Source organism: Rhodamnia argentea, chromosome 6 (assembly GCF_020921035.1).
Source record: "Rhodamnia argentea isolate NSW1041297 chromosome 6, ASM2092103v1, whole genome shotgun sequence".
Taxonomy (NCBI): Eukaryota; Viridiplantae; Streptophyta; class Magnoliopsida; order Myrtales; family Myrtaceae; genus Rhodamnia; species Rhodamnia argentea.
In genome coordinates this window covers 26,350,570-26,372,095 of record NC_063155.1, presented here as the reverse complement: position 1 = coordinate 26,372,095, position 21,526 = coordinate 26,350,570, and the positions used below count along the sequence as shown (strand labels likewise).

The window sequence follows — 21,526 nt, the reverse complement described above, 5'->3', positions numbered from 1 at the left end:
CGCTAACGTGAGGAAGAAGTCGGGGGAGGAACCAATGTCGTAGCATGTTCTCGACCGTACAACATCATTGTTCATTTCAAGACATGGAGTCAGTAGTCTGAAATAGAGAGAAAGTGTTCTGGTCTTAGGGTCGCATGAATATGCATCTTGCCCCGTGGTCGTGATAAAATCGATGTTGTTATTGAAGGTATCTCACATCGATCATGAAATGAATTGGTGGCTAATTATATTTATAGTGAGAAGGCGAACCTCGCATCCTTTTTCTTTTTCTTTTTCTTTTTTAAGCAAAAACCTCGCGTCATTTGAATTAACTTTTGGCCGAGACTCAAAAGAGACCCAAGATCGCTCTACACTATCCAGGACCTGATATGTGAGGGGGAAGATTATTAGGTTACCCACATCTCTTGTGGCCTATTCATTTTATGGAAAATGAATTATTTGAAAATTATTTTTAAAAAAAAGATTATTAGTATCGCTTATAAAAATAAATGAACGAAAAATATTTTCATCGTTCATGGAAATATTTAGACATAATTTATTATCGATAACGAAAACACTTTTCTTGAGTAATTATTTCAGATAATGTAAGTAATTATTTTAGAATAATATTTTCCTAATCATTCACTTTTCGTTAAATAAACAGAGGTAACGTATCTTCTTTCTATTTTTTTTTTTTTTTATCTTTCTTGTGGAGGACCTCAAGTCAAGTTTGCAAATGATAGTGGCGACCTTGATCTAAGGCCTTAGGGCGGCAAGCGACCTTAACTAGATTGAGATCACATGTTGCATTCAGGCTTGGACAACCCTCAACAATGGAAATAGAGAGCAGTCGATCGTCGGGGTGGAGAGAGGTCAGGCCTTAACAAAGATAAATATTAAATCAATTATAGATTGATTTGCAAAATTAATTTACAAAATGACATGTCAAATTATTTTTTACCGTTGAATATGACCACTTTGTTTAAAAGCACACTCGCAAATCCAACAAACCACTATGGTAAATCAAATTTTGTTAACAAGTCTTAATAGTCTAGCATTGCTCTTTTGTAAGTTGTAGGATTTTGAGAAATTAGGATTTGGCATGTGGGTAAGAATGTGAATCATGAACACGTGTCAATTTTTTTCGAGTGTGTAAAATTTTGTCCTGAGAAGATGCAAAGTGATAGTTTTGGTTTTGTAAAGTGATATGATGGTAATCAGACAAAAAGCGATTAATCAATATTTATGAATTAAATTCACATGAATGAAAAGGGCAATTTTTGCACGTACCTCGATTGCGATTTCATTAATCCAGCGGCTAAAGTTTATTGTTCGATCAACGTTCTTCACGTGGCAAAGGAGAGAGAATTCTTATGAAAAACTTGAGCTACTCCTTTCGTTTATACATCATGAAAACTTGTATCTCTAAAAGAAACAATGGTATTTTTGTTTATTCTATGAAGATTTGATTAAACTGGCAATTTTTCTGGGCATTTCCAAAATTATTGTGGAGACGGACTGTAAGCAGCAATTGCACTACTTAAGAAATCGACCGTGTCTCTCTGTTCTGGTGACATCCGAATATTTCAAATTCAGAAATTACCGAAGTACTTTCACAATTTAGAATTCTTCATACTCTTAGGGAAAATAATTCACATGCATAATCGTTAACAGACTGGATCATCCGAACCTGCGAGGCTGTGATGTAAATGCCACTCCGACATTAGATAGGCCATCGATAAATTTAATTTCTCTATTGATAGGAAATCGGTGTGGTTTAAGCTTTGTTAGGCAAGTGTCAGTATCATAATTGAATTTTGCCCCTTTTTCTTGTAAAAAAAAAAATCAATAATTTTGCGCAATCATATATTTTAACTTATTTGAATAAGTACATTTCTTAGAACGGTACCCGAAATTAGATGCGGCCACGGGCCGTGAAGTGCCGGTTCCGGTTCCGATTCATGAACCGACGGTTCCCGTTCGTGGCCACGATGGAACCGGAACCGGCCCTTGAAGGGGTGGTTCCAGTTCCGAGCCGGTTCAAGGCCCGGTTCCGGTTTCGAATTTAAATTTAAATTTTAAGTAATAAATTATGAAATTAAAAAATAAAAAATTATCAATTATAAATTATAGTCAAATTGTACATTGTAATCAAATTTGGGGGGAAAAAGGGAGAGGGAATGTGCTTGAACTTAATGAATTATCATTAAGTGCTTACATATCTTATTGGGGATAGAAGAATCAAAGCCCGTGTAATTCTTTTACCTCTGATAACCCCAACTTACCTCATCGTCAATCGTCACTACCCGTGATGGTGGTATCTCCACTATCATTATCGAAGAATTCGTCGTCTCGATACAACTCTTATTGTCGAAATTTAGCCTTTGTCCAATCATGGACACAAGCTTGAGCCTTCATTGCATCCGGATTTAATTTTGAACGACGATCGTCCAAAATTAATCCTCCAACGCTAAATGCTTGTTCAACTGCAATTATTGAAGAATGAGCTGCTAGCATCTATCTTGCGATGAGAGCAAAGACTAGGAATTGAGTTGAATAAATCTTCCACAACTCCTGAATTTTGAAATCTGTGCTGTGTTCGAAATCACGGAACTCAAAAGCAAAGGTTAAATAATTTTCTAATTCGGAAATATTACATGTTGCTCCATTTTGTCTTTTTTATCTATTAATTAGCAGATTGTGCCTTCTACTAGGTCTACCACTCTTCTCCCTTTGTGAGCCACTAGGTTGAGAAGATCCACTATCACCTAAATCATATCTACTACAAAATTCATTATATAATGCTACTATAACGTTTTTAACATCTACTTGTACAGTTTTAATATCTAATGTTTCATTCAAATGTAAACAATCATAATAATAATAATTCATATAATCATACAAACCATCTAATTTAGTACGTGGATCGAAAATAATAGCAACTAAATAAATAAGAGAAATGCAGGCATAATAATGCAGCCATTTTGCTTTCATTGCTATAATAGTAGGAACTAATTGAACATCTTGCACATATTCACAAAAAATACCACCAATATCAACACACTCTATTAAAAATAAATGCGTAGTAGGATAATAAACACCAGAAAAAGTATAAGTTGCATCATTAAAAACTTTAAAAAAATCTATGATTTTTTTGCAAACAACTCAATCTCGAGGGAGTAAAGTAATTTCGGAAACATTATTTGAAATAAACGTATATAATAAATCTTTATACGCAAAAAATTGATGAAACAACTCGTAGGTAGAATTTCAATGAGTTGAAACATATTTTGAAAATCTTTTTGGTTTTTATCCATGTGATTTACAAAATCTGCTCCATTCTTTCATACTTGGGGATGACTTCATAAAAATTTAATTGCTCTCTTTATTGGGATGAGAAAAGCCTCAAGAATTTGTAAACCATCTTGTACACATAAATTTAAAACATGGTAATCACAACTAATGTGAAAAAATTATTCGCCGAAAGAGGGTTTACAAATATTTTCTAAATCGAGAATGGAAGCGGTATTTGATGCGCATTATCAAAACCAACTGAAAAACTTTATTAATCAAATTATATTCTTCTAAAACTTGCTTAATTATTCTATAAATATTATTGGCGGTATGTCTTCGAAATGCAAGTACTCTTTTTTGAATGTTCAAATTGTCACCTATCCAATGACATGTGATATCCATATAATAATGAATTTGCCAATGATCACTCCAAATATCGCTACCTCTATGCACACGTTTATTGAAATCCGTAAAAAAATTTTGCAAAGCTTTTTTTTTTTAATTTTTTATACACCTTAAAAAGTTCGCGTTTAAAAGTAGTTCTCGGAACAGGTTTTGCTTGCGGAGTACATGCAGTGTTGATAAAAAAATTCAAACCAAGATTTTCACCAGTAGTAAAAGGTAAATGTTCAATGGCAACATATTGAGCTAATGTTTCTTTATAAAGTTCATCACTATAACGAAATAAATAAGAATCGTTTGGATTGGCGCACCCGAAAATTTATTGTTGTCTGGTGTTAATCTCCGCTTGCGTTGCATGTTTATACCGTCGGATGCTGACGGTATGTTCCATAGTCGTTTCCTTTATTAAAATTATATGATTTCGTATTATATTTACAATTTATCTTATAATTGTCTCTGCTTACATGTACCTTGTCGAAGTGTTATCATAAGTTGGATGTATTCTCCCGGGCTTGCCGTTCCGGCTCCTTTGCTGTCGACATTTCTTCGACGCCGCTAGGAGGATGAAGACTTTCTTGCGTTGGTACATGCTCGACGTTGGGAACATAGTTGATATTATTATCATCGTTTACCCAATATGTAAACTCACGAGGATCATATTGATCATGAGGTTGAGAAAAATTGGATTCTCCCATCCCCATCGGCATCGGGCTCTTTCCCCTATCACTAACTCCGTTTCCACTTGCCTTTTTTTTTAGAAAATTGAGCGGAAAGGCGATTCAGAAAATTGATAGAATTGAGCCGGGATTCAACGAATTGAGAGAATTTGAGAGAATTTGAGAGAAATTGTGAGAAAAAATGAAAGGAGAGGGAATGGTATTTATAGAAATTTTAGAAGCAAAAAAAAAAAAAAAGTGGGGGAGATGTGTTTCATAATTGCAACGGACATAAGGGAAGGGGGTGGGGCTTGGGGGGAAACCCGGAAAAGAGCTGTGCTCTTTTCCCATTTTTTTTTTTTTTGCCGGTTCCTAATTTTTTAAAACTGGAACCGGCCCGTGAGGGGCCGGGCTGGTTCTGGTTCGAAGCTGCCGGTCCCGATTAACGGCCCGGTTCCGATTCTTTCACGGGCCAGTTCCGGGCTCAAACCGGCCCGTGGCCATGTCTACCCGAAATTCTGTCTTCACCTGCCCAAGCAAGGTGGCGGGAAGCAGTTTAACCTCCGGGCGATGGCGTAAGAAGCACGCGCCGCTGCACCGCGTGTGCGATTCGTCTGTGAAAAAATGGATTGGCGAGAACCATACACCATACACCGACTGAAACCAAAACGAAGCACGCAAGAGTACTGTCTCCGCGGGTCTCGTCGCCCACGGGAACGCACAGCTTCCACAACGCAAATGCTTTGACAAGAGCATCTGCCACTGGACGGCGGCGGCGACGACGACGACGACGATGACGATGCTGACATTAGCCGCCGTTCCTCCGCCAATCGCCGCCAGTGCCAGGGCTGACGCGTTCCCTCCCTTCCTTCCCAAAGAGGTGGAGAATATCAAGGATTCTTACGCTCGCAAACTCGCCTCTCGCATCGAGAGGCTTCCCGTGCGTACTCTCTCTCTCTCTCTCTCTCTCTCTCTCTGGCTTTTCAACTCGTGCTTTCGTGTAATATGACTCGATTTCCATCACGGTGAATGTTTCGAGGTTGTCTCGGTTTATGTTGTAATTTCTTATGTGATTGTTGCCGATTTTAGACGGTAGGCAGATAGCGACAGCTTTTCTCACGACATTAGGCGCATAATATGTTTTTGATGTTCTGATTACTCAAGTTTCTCGGAGCCGAGTCCTTGACCATCATCGCTTTTCACTGAACTGGCTAAAGACACTTCAAGAGATAACAAAATGTATGACAGACACCGGATGAGGTCCTTCCCCACACAGCATGACAATTTCTACACGACGCAGAGTAAATTCATTTCTTATTGCTGCATTGGAGATTAACCATTGTCTCAATTCAATTTTTACACAATTTAACACATGGCACGACCAGAAAAGGAACTTCTCATTGTTGTTGATCCAATATTCTGTTGCTCGGCTCAATGCAGGTGAACTTCTCAGACAACTGCATCATGAGCAGCTGTGTGAAGCCACTAGTAAAAGGAGAGACTAATCCGGTGGTCCTGCTACATGGTTTTGACAGGTACTTTGTGAATCCGGAGTTCTGCAAGAGTGAGCTTATAGGCACTCTTCTTCTGATGCATATTTGTCCTGCAGCTCCTGTTTAGAATGGAGATACACATATCCATTGCTTGAGGATGCTGGTCTAGAGACTTGGGCCATTGACATTCTTGGTTGGGGTTTCTCTGATCTAGGTGAGCTTTTATGCCTCTTCTCTTGGCTGAATCTTCCGAGCATCCAAGTCTCTCCGCATTCCGCAAATTGCTTCAAGGTTCTTTCTTTTGCATGTGAAAGAACAACTTCCAGCATGCAATGTGGCAAATAAGTGCAACCATTTTTATCAGGTATTTTTCATTTCAGGGCATCTTGTTGTCCTGAAAGAAAACTCTTTATTGAGAAAGCTGTGAGCCCCTTGTTTGACTGACGGAAGAACTGCAAAGTTCAACCAGATTTCAATTTTTCTTCTGTCTTTGCGTTTTGCGGCAGGGACAAAGCACGCCAACCCCTCACAGGGTAGAGGGTGCTTGGTGGCACCATCTTTGCTTAATTTAGTGCCCTGCCATTTCGTGTTTTATAGTTGTTACTGGTTCTTAAGAATTCAACGACCTGTCAATTGCAGTATGAAATAAAGAAGAAAAGCTACATAAAAACAGAAAGCTGCCATCCGTACTCCTATTGTTGAAAACTGTTTTATGTTTTATTCGGTTTCGTGTAGTCGAACTTTTCTAGTTTTTTGTATGGGGTGTAGCTCTGGAAGTCCTACATCAAGAGGCCAATGATATTGGTTGGGCCAAGCCTTGGTGCTGCTATTGCAATCGATTTTGCAGTCATCCATCCAGAGGCAGTAAGTACTTCTACATATCCACAAGTTAGCATTGCTAATGTAAACTATTGTACTAAAATTGGATTAGAAAGAGTTACTTGGTGCTAAATGATTCAACTTGTCCAGGTTGAAAAGCTAGTTTTGATTGATGCCAGTGTATATGCTGAAGGCACAGGGGATATGGCGAACTTACCTAGAGCTATTGCCTATGCTGGTGTAAGTTCTACCCCTGAAGGATTCAAAACTTCATTTATACGTATATTGTCAGTCCACCTTCTAGTGAAGGTGATGTAGTTATTATCTTCTTCGGTTCAAAATTTTCATCCATTTTCATGCAATTTTCTTGGAGCTTTGAACATCCAGTGACCAGATTCTTAGCTGCTGAACTTCTGGCGAGTTTTAGCTTGTTTTTAGAACTTACTTAAGGCTTTGTTTAAGGAAAGGGAGATAGTTGTAGCTGCACAGCTTACTAACAAACGGAGTGTGTGTTTCGGTTAGCTGTGGTTTTGGAATTTGACTTTGGCACATTGTTGTCGAGACCCCTCACCCCTTGCGAACCACAATCGAGTATAGTGTTTCAAAATTGGGTGCTCCTTGATAGCATGTGCAACCAAAAAACTTAAGACATTCGGTGGAGAGAGACGACATATATATTAGGAGCATATAAATCATACAAACGAGTGATGTGCGATGCTTTAGCACCCCCTCTCATATGTAAACTAAAGTAAGAATGACAAGTGGAATTCAGGAGGAGCCTCGCATGCGAGAAATATATCCAGGCGAAACCTAGATCTGATACATGTCAAATGTCTAACCCAAAAAGCTTAAATCCTAGGTGAAGGAAGGACACATGTACAAGAAAAGCATATAAATCATATAGATAAGCGATATGAGATACTTCAATTTTTTTAATTTTCAGAATTGTCAGATCGCGAAAGTTGGCTATGCCGAGAGATCACACCACATTTTTGCTCTACGTAAAGATATGAAATAGACTAATTGGTGTGGCTTTGCTGAGAACTTGAGATTGCATTTTCTTGACCTCTATTAGACTTTTGGATTTGTAAAAACGAAGTTGTACAAGTACCAGTTTACTTGATTAATCGTAGTCAAAGTTGCACGTCACTTTCAAAATCAAAGCAACTATAACTAAAGATTCTATTACCTTTGTGTAATGAATAGGCAATGATTCCAACCGATGGTCCAGAACGTTCTGCTATCCAAATTAACAACTTGACTAAGCCTACCTCTAACAATCTCTAACTTGAAGCTGTGTGACATGGCTTTTTACTTTTGTGTCAAAAGTTTTAAGTTGGGGGGCCAAAGTCCCCACAAACACACTCCTTATGCCATGGTTTGGAGAATGGCTGAGGTCATCTGGATATTTCTATAATCTATGGCTTCATTCTGGAACTGAGAATTTTATGAGCTCCCAGAGGAAAAAAAAGGAAGAAAAAACCTAGAGCTTTAGTTTTTGTTTCCATGAGGACTAAGGAGCCTCCTGCATATCCTTCGCCCGAGGACAACAGGTAGTTTTACTTACAGTTACAGTAAAATTATGCACGGTGTGAAATTAATGTGAAATATGTTACAGGATGTTGATACAGTAAGATGGCAGAGTCTATGGCAACTTCAAAAAGTATTGTGACATGTATACCTCAGTGCATCACAAAGAATGGATTTCATATATCTGCAAATAAAATTTTACTGAATTTTTTGGGTCAATCAAACTCGACACTGTTGAGGTTGCTAGTTTAACTTAGTACTAAATAAACTCCAGAGAACTTTTGCAACGCATTAGTTAATTAATTCGTCATGAAAGTAATCACATAACTTCCACGCAAAACTATGGCACTTAGGGAAAAATTCCACATGTAAGTAGTGTTGCAAATGAAGGGCAAACTTAACAGTTTATAGTTCCATCATGCTGCAATAACAACAACAACAAAAGCCTGATCTTTCTAAGCGAGTTCGCCTATGATCTTGTATGCTAAATGAGATGATTTACTATATATATATACTTCCCCCTGATTTTGATTTTTTGAGACTCGGTAGATCAGATGAGAGTGTTGTTCTTGTAACAGGTATCCATATTGAAGAGCTTTCCTCTCCGCTTCTATGTAAATGTTTTGGCATTCAGTGGTCTTCCACTCAGCACCAACTTAGATTGGACTAATGTGAGTCTTCGCCGTGTTGCTCATGAGATGAGGCCTTTTCACTCATGATACCCGGGTCTTCTTTCCGGTCATGCACCTCAAGATACTGAAGAGATGAATTTGTATTTTATCCTAACCAAATCTAGGTCGGGAGGCTGCATTGTCGGTATCCTTGGTGGGAGGATGCTTCAGTTGATTTCATGCTTAGTGGTGGATACAATGTGACCGACCAGATTAATCAGGTATGCAGGGTGATGTATTCCCATCTATTGGCAACTTTGTTTGTGGTGCATATAGAATTTCCTGTATATTCTGACAAGATAAAGCAAACAGTGAAGGGTCATTCCTTATAGTCTGATGCCCAGACTCAAAAGCATGGGAGATCATCATACCTAAAAGCTACAATGGCAGATTGTTTTGCATCTAGCACGAAAGTCTGTACTAATTCCAAGTTCGATTGACTTCTTATCAGAAAAGACAAACATTTTGCCATGGCTTCCGAAGTGTCGCTGTTTAATATTCTTCACTGAGCCTGAGGCTGCAATATGTGCCCAGCTGCAGATCCTTCACTTCTTATTATGCATTTTATCTTACAAAATCTTCAAATTGGATCTTTGCTTTCTTCTCCTTGGTAAGAGCATCCATTCCTGTAACACAAGCAAATTCTTTTACTAGATAACTCACTTGAAACGCCAGTTTCACGAGTCTTCTCCACCTCCCTTCAGCTCCTTTCTCTCTCAATTTCTGGGAGATTTTTGAAGAATGTGTTACAACTGCTTTCAGTTCATATCTCGCATTTCTTGTATGCTGTAACTCTTTTATTAAAGTTGAGCGACTTATTTCGGGGATCTCTCCTCACATGTATAGCAGCAAAGTTGCTTGTCCTTCAATCATTGAGCTTGTCTATATGTCTTATTTGCAAGTTCAAGAAAGGTAGTGTCAAAGTTGATCAAAATCTTGGATACGCCTTTTTAGTTGTTTTTCGGGTGCTGACTGTAACGTGCTATCACAGGTGAAGCAGAGAGCACTCATCATATGGGGAGAGGATGACATAATTGTCAGCAACAAATTTGCCGTGGTCGGTTCTTGTTCTCTTTCTTAAACTATAGTTAGCTAGCTACTACTGAGGAGATGATCATCCATTTCAAGCTTTTGACTAGTATAAAAAGCTTTTGAAATTTCCTTTACCAATTAACCGGATTACTTCAAATTTGTCATCGAACCATGCAACTCCGAAAGTTCCATGTTCAGTTGTAGATTAATAATTTCTATTCTACTTTCTACAGAGACTGCATGATGAGCTGCCGAACTCAATTCTTCGCCAGATACCAGACTGCGGCCATCTTCCTCATGTGGAGAAGCCAAACATCGTCGCCAATTTGATAGCTGACTTTGTGCAGGAAGATAGCACTAAAGAAGCTGAATTTGTTTCTCTAAACTGAAATTTATTCGCCGCCGTTAGCTCTTAGAGAATTGGTTGTCTTCATCACAGGGATCATCGGCGACATACGGTATTCCGCCGCCTCTAAATCTATCATTTCTGCAACCTTACTTAATTACCGATCGAATTGCATTTTCATTTTGCACGCTCATCCAAAACTGCCTAGTCTGACTGAACATCCTTATCACGATAGATTGACATTTACATTCGTCGCTTGATAGTCACGCGCACTTTTCCTTGGAAGAAAAATGAAAATCCCAAATGATCCCCCCGTGAATGAGTTGTATCAAGTGTCTGTCGGCATTAACCTTATGTTCAAACTGCTAGCTGAAAAATCAGCGGACACAGAACGGAAATGTATAATTCTTAGTAGCTTAATCTAAACTCTGCCTAATTTAAGTGTTCCGATTAGGTCAATTTCTCTGATAATTTACCTACTTTGCAAAATGATGAATTTTTCTTATTCCGTCATAGATATTCCTTATTATTAGTTTCCACCTCATATGATTATTCTCTTTACCTCGCATTGCCACTTCTTATAAATATCATACAGACGTTCCCTTTCCTCATTCCATCATCGCATAATTTAGGTCAGCCGTCACTTCGTCAAGGATGTAGATCTTAGATGCGTAAACGGCAAGGAACTTATCAAGACATAAGAAAAAGAGCACGGCAGTAGTGCCACCACCAGTTACACATTATTAAGTAACAAAAAATACTTACTACTCCCTAAATATACAGCAATAATAAATCTCGAACTGAAAAGGAAAAAGATCAGCCCTCTTCTGCCCCACTGGTGGTCGTGTCACCACTCGTAAGAAAAACAGGAATCAAATTCCCAACACCCCCCCCTTTTTTTTTTAATCACACAGGGAGGAAGACGACAAGAAAACCCTAGTGGGGTCTGGCCCTTGATGATATGATTCCCCAAATACCAAAAAGATAATGCCGATCCCATGGCATTCCTGGCGAATCTCCTCCACAGATCAAACCCCAAAGGCTGTACCTCCCCTCCCTCCTCTCTCTCTCTTTCTCTTTTTTTTCCCCCCCAATCTTCTGTGGTCCTTCAGGCCCACAACGCCAACGAGAGTGAAAACCAGAAGGTGGTGGTGAGAGCAAGGACCGTGCTTGCTCTTTGGATGGACATGGCAGCATCATTGCTATCAGTGATGCCAGTAGGACCCAGTCCGCTGTTGAACACTGGGGTGGAGCTCGGGGTGGTGGTAGTGGTGGTCGGCGTGGTGGAGGTTGTCGGCGTGGTGCCTGTTGAATTGCTGCCTGTCGGCGTGGTGGCTGTTGTAGGAGTGCCGGTTGGTGTGGTGCTCGCGGAACTGTATCAAAAGAACAAACAGAGGGGAAAAAAAAAAAACAAGGATCAATTGAGGCCCTCAAAGTAAATGAAAGACAGAGCAGAAGTTACCAAGATTTTTCAACGAGTGATTACTTCTCTAGATTGAGTTGAAAAAAGAAAACATGATGCTGTCTCCTCATGCGAAGATAAACAAAGAAAGGGACAGAGGGTGTGTAGGAAAATCAATATCAGGGACAGCTCACCCCGCGACCAATATGGGACACACAACAATTAAGCACGGGATACACTTTTTCGTAACTAATCGACCCAAAATTCTCAACCCGTGATGCAAAAAGGTCTTTGACGGCATCTTTGTTCATGGGTCGCAAAATCCCCCAAGTAAAATCTCTCGTCTACGTATAGATCAAGCTCGCTTCTATCCTAGAGCAGAAGCAGGAGGGAAAACAGAGCAAGCAGATCCAAGAATAGGAACTGGATTCCGATTCTGGACTGTTCTTTTCATGTTTTCCCACCACTACCAACAAGAATAATCTGAAAAAGATTTGATCTTTGAGCCCTACTAAGTCTAAAAAGTCATCGGGTTCACTGCAGAAAGTAGGGGCTTAATCTGGGTACGAGATTCGCTCTCCTCAGAAGGTTGAGCACAAGGGGCTTTTCTTCAGAGCCATTGTAAGGTGGACAAAAATGATTTTTCCTTGTCTGATGGTGATCTGTGCTGCCGAAGAGTAATGGGATGGTAATCTGGGAATTCTCTCTTTACTGGAGAATCAAGAAACTAGAAGTAGCATACCTGGCACTTGCAGGATACACACACCCAGAAGCTTGATCTGTACACATACACATCAGATTCAGACATATGAGAAAGGGAGAAGACATTGGCAAACCATCCAACATTCTACACCATTAAACCCAAGACAAACACTGAAAATTAGAAAGGCCCCAAATGATTGAACAGAGAACAGAATCTCGATGGGTCTTACTGGGAACAGAGGCTGAAGTGGTGGCAGTCCCAGAGAAGTCACAGCTACCGGTGACTTCGCCTTTCTTCTGGAAGTAGCTGTTCACAGCATAGTTGCAATGATCCTTGACAGTGTTCGGGTTGTAACAAGCCCCGTTTTGGAGGATTGGACTGCAATCAGCACCGGCTCCACAAGCATAGTCCAGGGTCTTTTGCAAAGCTGAATCGCCCACCCCGTCCTTGCAGATACAGTATGTTGCGCCTAAACAAAGGCAGAGACAACAAAGAGGAAAAGAGAACAAAAGAAGGACCATCATTGAACAGTCAATTCAAAGAAGAACTGAATCACTTCTTAAAGAAATGCTTTCTGCTAATCCAGGAGATGAGAGAAATCTGGACATGATCTGTTTCTGTGACCAACCATCCACTGGGTGAAATAAAACCCTTTTCTGCCAGGAACTAATATTTCCCTTTTTGTTTCTTGGCCGCAAACAGGGACCAGTTTCTCAACAAAGATGAAGCAAAAATGAGACGAGAGGCAAGAGATCTCTTCAGAACCCAAAACAAGATGTGACCATCTATCACAGAAGAGTGAAACTGCTCCTCTCCATATAGCTTATGAAGGTCGGGGAATTGAAAAAGAAAACAAGATTGGGAGTAAAAGAGGCAGAACAATATAGAAGCTTACTTGAACAGCCGGCCATGGCCAAGAGAAGCATCAAAAAGGCTAAGAAAGCCATGTCTGGTTGCTGGACTGGCAACAATCAGATTAAGAGAGCCCTGGATGAGATCGATTATATGAAGATGGCGATCTTTGAGTCCTGTGTGCGCTCGATAGATAGATAGAGAGAGAGAGAGAGAGCGCTCTAGACAAGAATACGAGAGTGACGGGAAGTGGCTATGGTGGGTGGTGGCGTCTGCATCTCCTTTCAGGCCTTTTATGTGTCCCCAGAATGTATTTAACTATGGCCTCTGTAATTAGTACCGTAGGCTATTATAATAGTTCTGGTAAAGGTGGGTGACGGTCCGGGACTTGTGAACCGACATTAGAGCAAACCCAATTTTTGTATTTGTATATTTTCTCCATCGACCGAAAGAATTCTTTGTTTTCTGATCTTGCTATTCAACTTTTTGTCCGTTTTGGAGCAATAGTGAAGCCCAACCTCACCCACGTACGAGACTGCTTGTCCACTTCTCTCGAACCTTCTCAAACCCATGTGCACTGTGCAAAAAAGCATGGTCCATCCAGCATCTACCTCGAGGTGCTGTACCTTTAACCTTAATTTGTTCATTCCTTTCGTAAAAAGTTTTGATTTTTATTGTAAATCGCCAAGGGTTTTACTACAAGAAGATAAATGTATCACATTACTGTCAGCTTAAGGAGCAATGAACGCGGCTATTAAAAACTGTCTGACTAAGCTTTCCCATTAGGAGATGGATCTCGTCTCTTTCCCTCCGCAGAGGTATAACATCAGGACCGAAGACAAGGACGATGATGGAAGACAGCGAGGGCATCGACAAAGCTCCTCCGACTGCTACCCCCATGCATGCGGAATAATCATGTTACTACTCGAGGCGCACAGCTCGCAATCTCCCGATTATGATATCGTAAGCAAATACGAACGCTGGAAATTACTACACGATTTTATCTTGCTCATCCTAACTCGGAATTAGATGCTCACGGTCGTCCTCAACCGATGTCTACTAGGCTTTCATCTCTCATTAACACTGTATCAGCTTTCAAACCTCGTTTAATCCGTACTTGTTAGTTAGACATCCCAGTGCAATATCATATCTATGTGATCTCCCGAATATGACTTAGAATGATTACCAATGGAAAGGTAATTGACAGTAATGATAAGCATGATTCCCCGTGAAAAGACATGGACGTGCTTAATGACAAAGATTTGGCGGTGGCGCAGAGGTGATCTGAGTTGGCTAGAAAATGCATTGCTTTCTTCTTTTTCCAGAAAGAAGATGCGTAGCTTTCTTCTTTTTGATGAATGGTGATGAAAGTTTGAAATAGGTAGACAAATAAAAGATTTGGAAAAATGGATACTTTAAGCATATGACCGTAATTAGCTTTTTGCTTGTCATACTATTAGCGCAGCGCAGTCATCAATGTGAAGAAGAAAAAAAAGAAAAACACTCCTTAGCGGCGCCCGACATATGCTAACTTAAAGATCGAATAGTCGTTTTCTAATTAACCTTGGGGCCGTCCTTAATTTAGTGCTGTCCGAGTGTGAAAACAGACGAAAGATATCTGGACGTTGGGCAGAGACCTGAAGGAAGTTTTTGATTGTTCCTCAAGCTATACAAATTTCAAGGAACACTTTTGCTTTCGATTGTTTCGATCGGCCCAGAAAGATTTCCTCCGCATTACTTAATCACTCTGGTGAAAAGGGTTTGACCTGTTTCTACAGTTCACCCGCACAGCAAACTTATTAAGCTCTTTCTTAACCGTTTAGGCGGTAACCATATAGGGCGAGTTGTATTATTGCCGCAAGCCTTTTGACCGACCCCCTCATTCGGGTCGAATGAATAAGTGACTCCGCAAGCTCGAGAGCCGACATGCAACTCCTGCCTTATAGCAGTTAGTGCCCACATCTTTCCGATCAACAGGCTTCTCCGATACTACTCGTAACGACTCGTGCGATCCATATGGGTCAAAGCCACCCAGAAAAAGCAACTTCAATGGTGATTACTTAGGGGCGAGTTGCACTTACAAATCAAGTCTTCTCTCCTCCAATCTCAGATCGATTTCGGTGGTACGAGGCCTACAGCATCTGTGGGGTTTCCACAACTGGGCAATTATTTCGCTGAGGGGCATGCTAAGCGGAGAATCAAGCCAGCCAAAGAGACGAGGTCCCTGTCCGCAAGTCCTAATGGCTAGTCCCAATGATGAGAGAATGAGTTGGCAATCAAATGTGACCGAGAATCAAAGAGAGAGAGGGAGGAGGAGAAGGGTTCGCTTGTCTGTATTTTAGGGTTAGGTGCAGCCCTAGAAAAAGGAAGAGACACTCGAAGTATTCTTTGAAAATCTGTGGTTGCTTTTGGATGACTTTATCTCCATGGGGTCCTCCCCCCGCTATAAAAACATAAAGTCGTTGATGGAGGGTTTGAAATTCTTTACATGCCGAATGAAGAATATCTGGACCACGAGCAAAGGTGAGATGCCCTATCATAGTAAAACATACTCTCTCCGTTTGATCGGCAAAAATTATCAAAAAAGTCATAAACATTTTAGAATTATGATACACCAAGCCCAAATTTCTTTCCTTTTCTTTTATCAATTGAATCCTAAAGTTTTTGTAATCATGTTAGTTCAAACTATTTGATCAATTTTGATCGAAAATCGCTAATATGGATATCGGCCGGTCATTAGCCCCAAAAAAAAAAGAAAGAGAAGGGAAAGAAAATATAAAAGAACCATCAAAATATCATTAAAATATTATTAAAATTGTCCACCTCAATATCGGGCATGTCAGCGATTTTTTATTGAAATTGATCGGATAAATTAAAATGTGCAAAACGTTTATGATTTAATTTTGGCTCAGTTACAATAGTTTAAAATTTTCTTTTGAGGACGATTTTTCCCCCCTTTTGATCCAAAGCAGTCACGATCAATCACAATCGATAAGGAATAACATAAGGAGGCCAGTCACCAGCTATACGTGTCACTGTGTAACCAGTTGAACCCTTTACGTAAAATCTCATGAAGGAGCCAAAAAGTTGGACTGATGACTAGGCAAGACTGTTAGGCAAGATGGCTGAGAACAGCATGGGCGAGTGTAAAAAGCAGAATTATGCTGCGGCTTCTTTGACCGTATTTATGGAGGCTGCCGACTCGTGCCTTTGATTCTTGACGTTCTCGATTAGCTTTGATTGAATCAGTCCCTCCAATAGGATCAACACAACGGCTAAAGTACATAATAACCGTTAAAATTTATATATGACACTCACTTTAATGTCAAAATTTTTAAAATGATCACTTGAATATTAAATTTTTTGAATAACGCCCATTTCAGCGCCAATTCCGATTTGAGCCGACGTTGCTCATCGAAATTTTGACGTGACCTATTTTTTTTTATTAATATTTGAACCGACGTAGCTTGTCGGAGTTGGTATTCAAATGAGCATTTTTTTAAAAAAAAATTGGCACTTAAGAGATCGTTTTGAAAATTTTGATATTGAAGTGATCGTTTTTTCAAAAAAATTGATACTTAAATGATCGTTTTGAAAGTTTTATCATTAAAGTGAGCATCGTATATAAGTTCCGGCACTCGTAATATACTTAAATCATATAGCAATAACAGCCCGAAATATGAGAAATGAACGAAAAGAGACAGAGATGAGAGGTCGCCCCCCTCAATTACGCTCGCATGGTCCAGCGATCGGTATAGTGATCGAGTTTTGGGTGGCGTGCTGTCGAACGAAAGAATGATTTGGCAATTGAGAATACGAAGTGAAGGAGCTTTTGACTATGTTTTACGGTGTAAAATTTGTGGAAAGCTTATGTTTGAGTTCATGCCAGAGATAGCGAGCGTAGAGATCAAAGCTATCTAGGGTGCTTGTGGTAACATTTGTGTTCCCGTAAACAATTTCTTTACAGAAACATTTTCTTTTTCTTTTTCTATTTCTATTCCCTTAATAAATTTTTGAGTAAAAAAACGTGATTGGTAATCGTACAAAATTTCTATTATCGGAATAGAAAAAGAACATAAATGCGTTTGGTACAACCCCTAAAAAAAAAAATATTGGCGGTGGTGATCAACGGTTGTGAGTAGTGACCGGCAAGTGGTGATCGACCGCACGGACAACCGTCGGTCGGCTTGTGATTATATAAACGAGTATCAAGTTAAACTGAACTTAATTTTCGAAAATTTACAAAGAAGCTACTTTTTTTTTTTTTACTTATTGTTTCTGTTATAAATCTATTCTCCGACCACTAACCCGTTCCCAACACAAACTTTTTTTTTTTCCCTATTTTGGGCAATAAAGAAGCGGAAAAGCATAGAATCAGAAGCAAGAAAAGTCCCGTACAAGATCTATGAAACACCCTGCAAGCCCCATGAATCGGTTTAGTCCAGACCTTTGAATTGCCCATGTGACCCTCACCGAGAATTGCTTGCACACAATGCGTGAGATTCGAATAGATTTATCTCAAGATTTCAAGCTAGAAATCACCTGATTGCCCAACCTATTATCCAATCTTGAGGGGGTCTTATAATGAATTTACGACGCATTATCTCTACAATTCAATGATGTCGAGGGCAATTAAATTATACCAAGGCATCAAACGTGTTGCTTGGCGGAAATTCAGGGCATCGCCACCACAACTATTTAACCGGAGAAAAAAAAAATCAATCTCAATCTTATCTTCCTGACATATTCAATATTTTCACCTTTTCCTAAGCAGTACCCACGTCTTTTTCCTATTGGAATCCAGTCTTTTAAATGTCTCGTTCGAACATCCATCTCAAATCCCACGTCAAATAGGAAAGATGGTTGCACAACCAACGTTTCCAAAACCGAGACTTATTTCAAACTCGGTCCCCTTGAAACGGGCTGGATCACTAGGGGTGCGCATAGTAGCACTTCTGCTTCATAAATCAACTTCTGATAATAAGTTGATTTTTTTACTTTTACTCAGAAGTGAAAGTTAATTTTTCTACTTTTGCTTTAGAAATTAATTTTTTATCGGAGAAATTTGTTTGGTAACGACTGAAAATTTCTACTTCAGAAACATTATTAACACAAAATCTTCTACAAAAAATTATTGTCGATGATCGAAAAACTTTCATTCCATGTTAAATTTTTTAAGTTTCTTTAAAAATAAAGAGTTATTGTTTATTTTTTACTCTGATGGCTGGAGATGGCGACTTGGCGACGGTGGTGGGAGGCGAGGAGGCGGTGGCAAGCGAGGGTTTGGCGGTGGGCGACGGCGCCGATCGCAGTGACGGTGACCCGATGGATGTTGGTGGTGGCGGCGGTGGTCGCGGCGGTCGGCGGGGAGCGGCAATCGGCAACGACCCGCGAAGGTTGGCGGTGGAGTCGTGGTTGGGAGAGAGAGAGGCGTAGGAAATGAAAAGAGACCGAAGTAAGAAAGATATTGATGTTAAGATATTTCTACTTTTGAATAAGAAATAATTTTCTTTAACTTTTGAAATCGACTTAAAAACAACTTCAGAAGTAGATATTTGCTTCAGAAGTAGAAATGTAACATTGCGTAATCAAATGAATTTCTGCTTCACAAGTTGTATTATCAAACGGCTTTCTGCTCCAGAAACACTTCGGGAGCAGAAATTCATTTTCAGAAGTGTTACAATGCGCATCCTGGACTGCCTATCTAAATCGGGTTATGTAATAATATTTCGGGTGAGAAAGCTTTTGGATTGTTGAGCTTAAGCTCGTATCTGCAAATGCATATTCTGTAATTCACGAATCAACCGAGAACGGTAAATATTCCTTTTTTTTTTACTAGGAGATCATACATACTTCCACAAAAAAGGAGAAGAAGGAGAAGATAATGGAGGGCCTGCAAGCGAAGCAGACCAGAAGAAATTCTGAGAACTGGCCCTTTTTTTTCCCAAAAGGGCATCTATATGTAAAAGCCTTACAAAGATAGATGCTCCTTCCTCTTATCTTCTTTCCATCTCTTTTCCCCTTTCCTTTTTCACTTTCTTTCTTCGTAACTTTCGTTTCGATTCCCTTTTTTTTTTTTATCGGCATTTGGGGGGAGGCTGTCCTAAAAGCCCAAAAAGGTTGTTCTCCACACACGTGGAGATCTTGTGTTTGGAATGTCTCGCGGGCAAGACATGACTACTGCCCAAAAAACAAAAAAAAACAAAGATTTTGCTCTAATTTTGAGGTGATGTCCTAAGCGAATTTTGGACTTTTGCTATGTGACCATGTAATTTCCTGAACTTTTCATTTTCAATTGAGTACCTGAACTTCCCAAAATTCGCCCAATGTAAAGTTTCTATCAAATGGTATTTGTAGTTGACCTACGATGCCACCAAAGTGACTACGTTTGTGCGATAACACTGAGCATGGTGCGGAGTTTGTTACATCTTTCCCTTTTGTTATTTTCCTGAATGAATTTTTTGCTTCATCTTTTCCCATTCCTTTCTCTTTTGACGATGAACCCAGCATTGTCGTCGTCCCTGAGATATGAGAACTCCATGGTTGCCGCCGAACATGCTGTCGTCACAGCCGCCGTCCTAGAAGAACCATTGCCGTTTGCTCTTTCTTTGTTGCCACCCCCATCTTTGCCCCTCTCTGGTTTTTTTGTCTCTGTATTTTTCCGGTCGAAGGTCGTGCGATCTTCATTTTTATAGGTTTTTCCATTTCCATGTTGAATCGTTCGTTAGATGTCTCGGTTTGTTCGCACTAGTCCGGTGGTTTCGGTTGTAGTTGAGTCGGTGGCGGTCCGACACTGGTCCAGTGGTGATGGGTTGGCACTGATCTGGCATTGGAGAGCTCTCGTGTGAGCTTCGTTTGATGGATCCGCCTCCATGTTGCTTCGGTCCTAATGAGGTGGTGGTCGGTCAGCGCTAATTAGGCGGTGTTGATGTTTCAGTGGCTTGCGATTGGTGGTGATTTCTTGCTGCGGGGTGGGGAAAATTATCAAAATAGTTCTAATACTATTGCAGTTGTACCAATTAAGTCATAAACTTTTTTTTTTTTTACAAATGTAGGCCTAAAATTTTTTCGATTGTGCCAATTCAATCCATTTGACCATCCGGCAATGACGTGACGCCGTCCGTGTCGACGTTGAAATTTTTTAATAATATTTTAATTTTTTTCAAATTTTTAAATTTTTTTTTGTCTTTGGGTTGGCAACCTCCTGCCGCTTGCCGGCCACTAGCCATGGGCAAGGGCTTGCGAGCCCTCGCTTGCGGCCGGCGAAGGCGGCGACCCTTGCCCGGGGCTCGATGGAGATCGCCGGTCCAAAGCCGAAAGAAAAGAAAGGCAGAAAAAAGTATCAAAAAAGAATTAAGGAATTAAAAAAATATTAAAATATTATTTAAAATTTGCCACTTTAGTGCTGGCCAGTCAAATGGACTGAATTGGCACAATTACAAAAAAATTAAGATTGAATCGATAATAAAAATTAAGACCGAATCGATATAATTGTAATAGGTGTAAGACATTTTTCATAATTTTCCCAAGGGGTGACCAAATGTGATAGTGGTGCTCGGCGAGTCACCGCCATGGGCACGACGGCGACAGGTTTCTAGCAAGGCCGATGGGGCGGTGCAAGACGGCTGCACTGGGGGGATGGTGGAGCCGATCCGCCCGAAAAAGATGGTGAATTGCCGGAAGAAGAAGAAGAAATGACAACGTACGAGGTCTTGTGGGGTCCTTTCAATGGAGAAAGTGGAAGCATTTGGATCATCCGATTGGACACCTCAAATGACAGCGCTTGAACATTAGTCGATCTATATCTATATCAACAGTTTTCATTACCAAAAAAAAAAAAAAAGATATCGAATCGAGTCAAAAGGTTCATGAACTAAATTAAATAAAAAAATAATTTAGAGATTGCAATAAACATCAAACGAAAGTTTGTAAACTACCCATAAAAATAAAAATAGAATGCAGATACATCTAAAATGTTATCCACTTTCGTCACCAAAACAAAATAGGTTTCTCTCACACGAACGTGCTTTTCTTCCCACCACTGACAATGCCGAAAGAAACATATAAGCACGGTACGACATGTCCTTATAGAAAAACATCCCTGTCGCCAGTTAACGGTCCAAATTTAACGCAACATATGTACCGTGACTAGGGTAATCGACAAGAAAAATTCAAAGCTAAAACATAGTCAAATGTCTATCGAATAGAGGCCTTGCGGTGAATGCGGCAACCCCGTCTTCCACGACGTCGCGAGTTCGATTCAAAGTGGCAGGAGTGTTATTGTTTTTATTGCAACGATTACCGGTTCACATTGCTTGGAAAACGTCTTCTTCACATCATTAGACCT

General features: G+C 40.0%; 2 protein-coding genes across 4 annotated transcripts; one reads left to right on the top strand and one right to left on the bottom strand.

Annotated features, from left to right (window-relative positions):
- Positions 1 to 4,923: 4,923 nt before the first annotated feature.
- Positions 4,924 to 10,382, top strand: LOC115728522 (uncharacterized hydrolase YugF). Of its 2 annotated transcripts, none has more exons than XM_048280574.1 (10): positions 4,924 to 5,271; positions 5,772 to 5,866; positions 5,941 to 6,038; positions 6,139 to 6,188; positions 6,593 to 6,688; positions 6,794 to 6,919; positions 8,752 to 8,844; positions 8,970 to 9,065; positions 9,836 to 9,901; positions 10,110 to 10,382. In XM_048280574.1, the coding sequence occupies exons 1-10, from the start codon at positions 5,125 to 5,127 to the stop codon at positions 10,263 to 10,265; spliced, it is 1,023 nt and encodes a 340-aa protein (XP_048136531.1). In that variant the 5' UTR covers positions 4,924 to 5,124; the 3' UTR covers positions 10,266 to 10,382. The 2 variants fall into 2 exon arrangements, with proteins under 2 accessions (XP_048136531.1, XP_030514702.1); XM_030658842.2 differs by having other exon boundaries at positions 4,928 to 5,271; positions 6,794 to 6,883.
- Positions 10,383 to 10,894: 512 nt separating this feature from the next.
- Positions 10,895 to 13,496, bottom strand: LOC115728570 (PLASMODESMATA CALLOSE-BINDING PROTEIN 3-like). Of its 2 annotated transcripts, XM_048280575.1 has the most exons (5): positions 13,418 to 13,496; positions 13,223 to 13,289; positions 12,557 to 12,796; positions 12,367 to 12,403; positions 10,895 to 11,595 (listed from the first exon to the last, which is right to left on the bottom strand). In XM_048280575.1, the coding sequence occupies exons 2-5, from the start codon at positions 13,272 to 13,274 to the stop codon at positions 11,331 to 11,333; spliced, it is 594 nt and encodes a 197-aa protein (XP_048136532.1). In that variant the 5' UTR covers positions 13,275 to 13,289; positions 13,418 to 13,496; the 3' UTR covers positions 10,895 to 11,330. The 2 variants fall into 2 exon arrangements, with proteins under 2 accessions (XP_048136532.1, XP_030514753.1); XM_030658893.2 differs by lacking the exon at positions 13,418 to 13,496 and having other exon boundaries at positions 13,223 to 13,411.
- Positions 13,497 to 21,526: the final 8,030 nt, after the last annotated feature.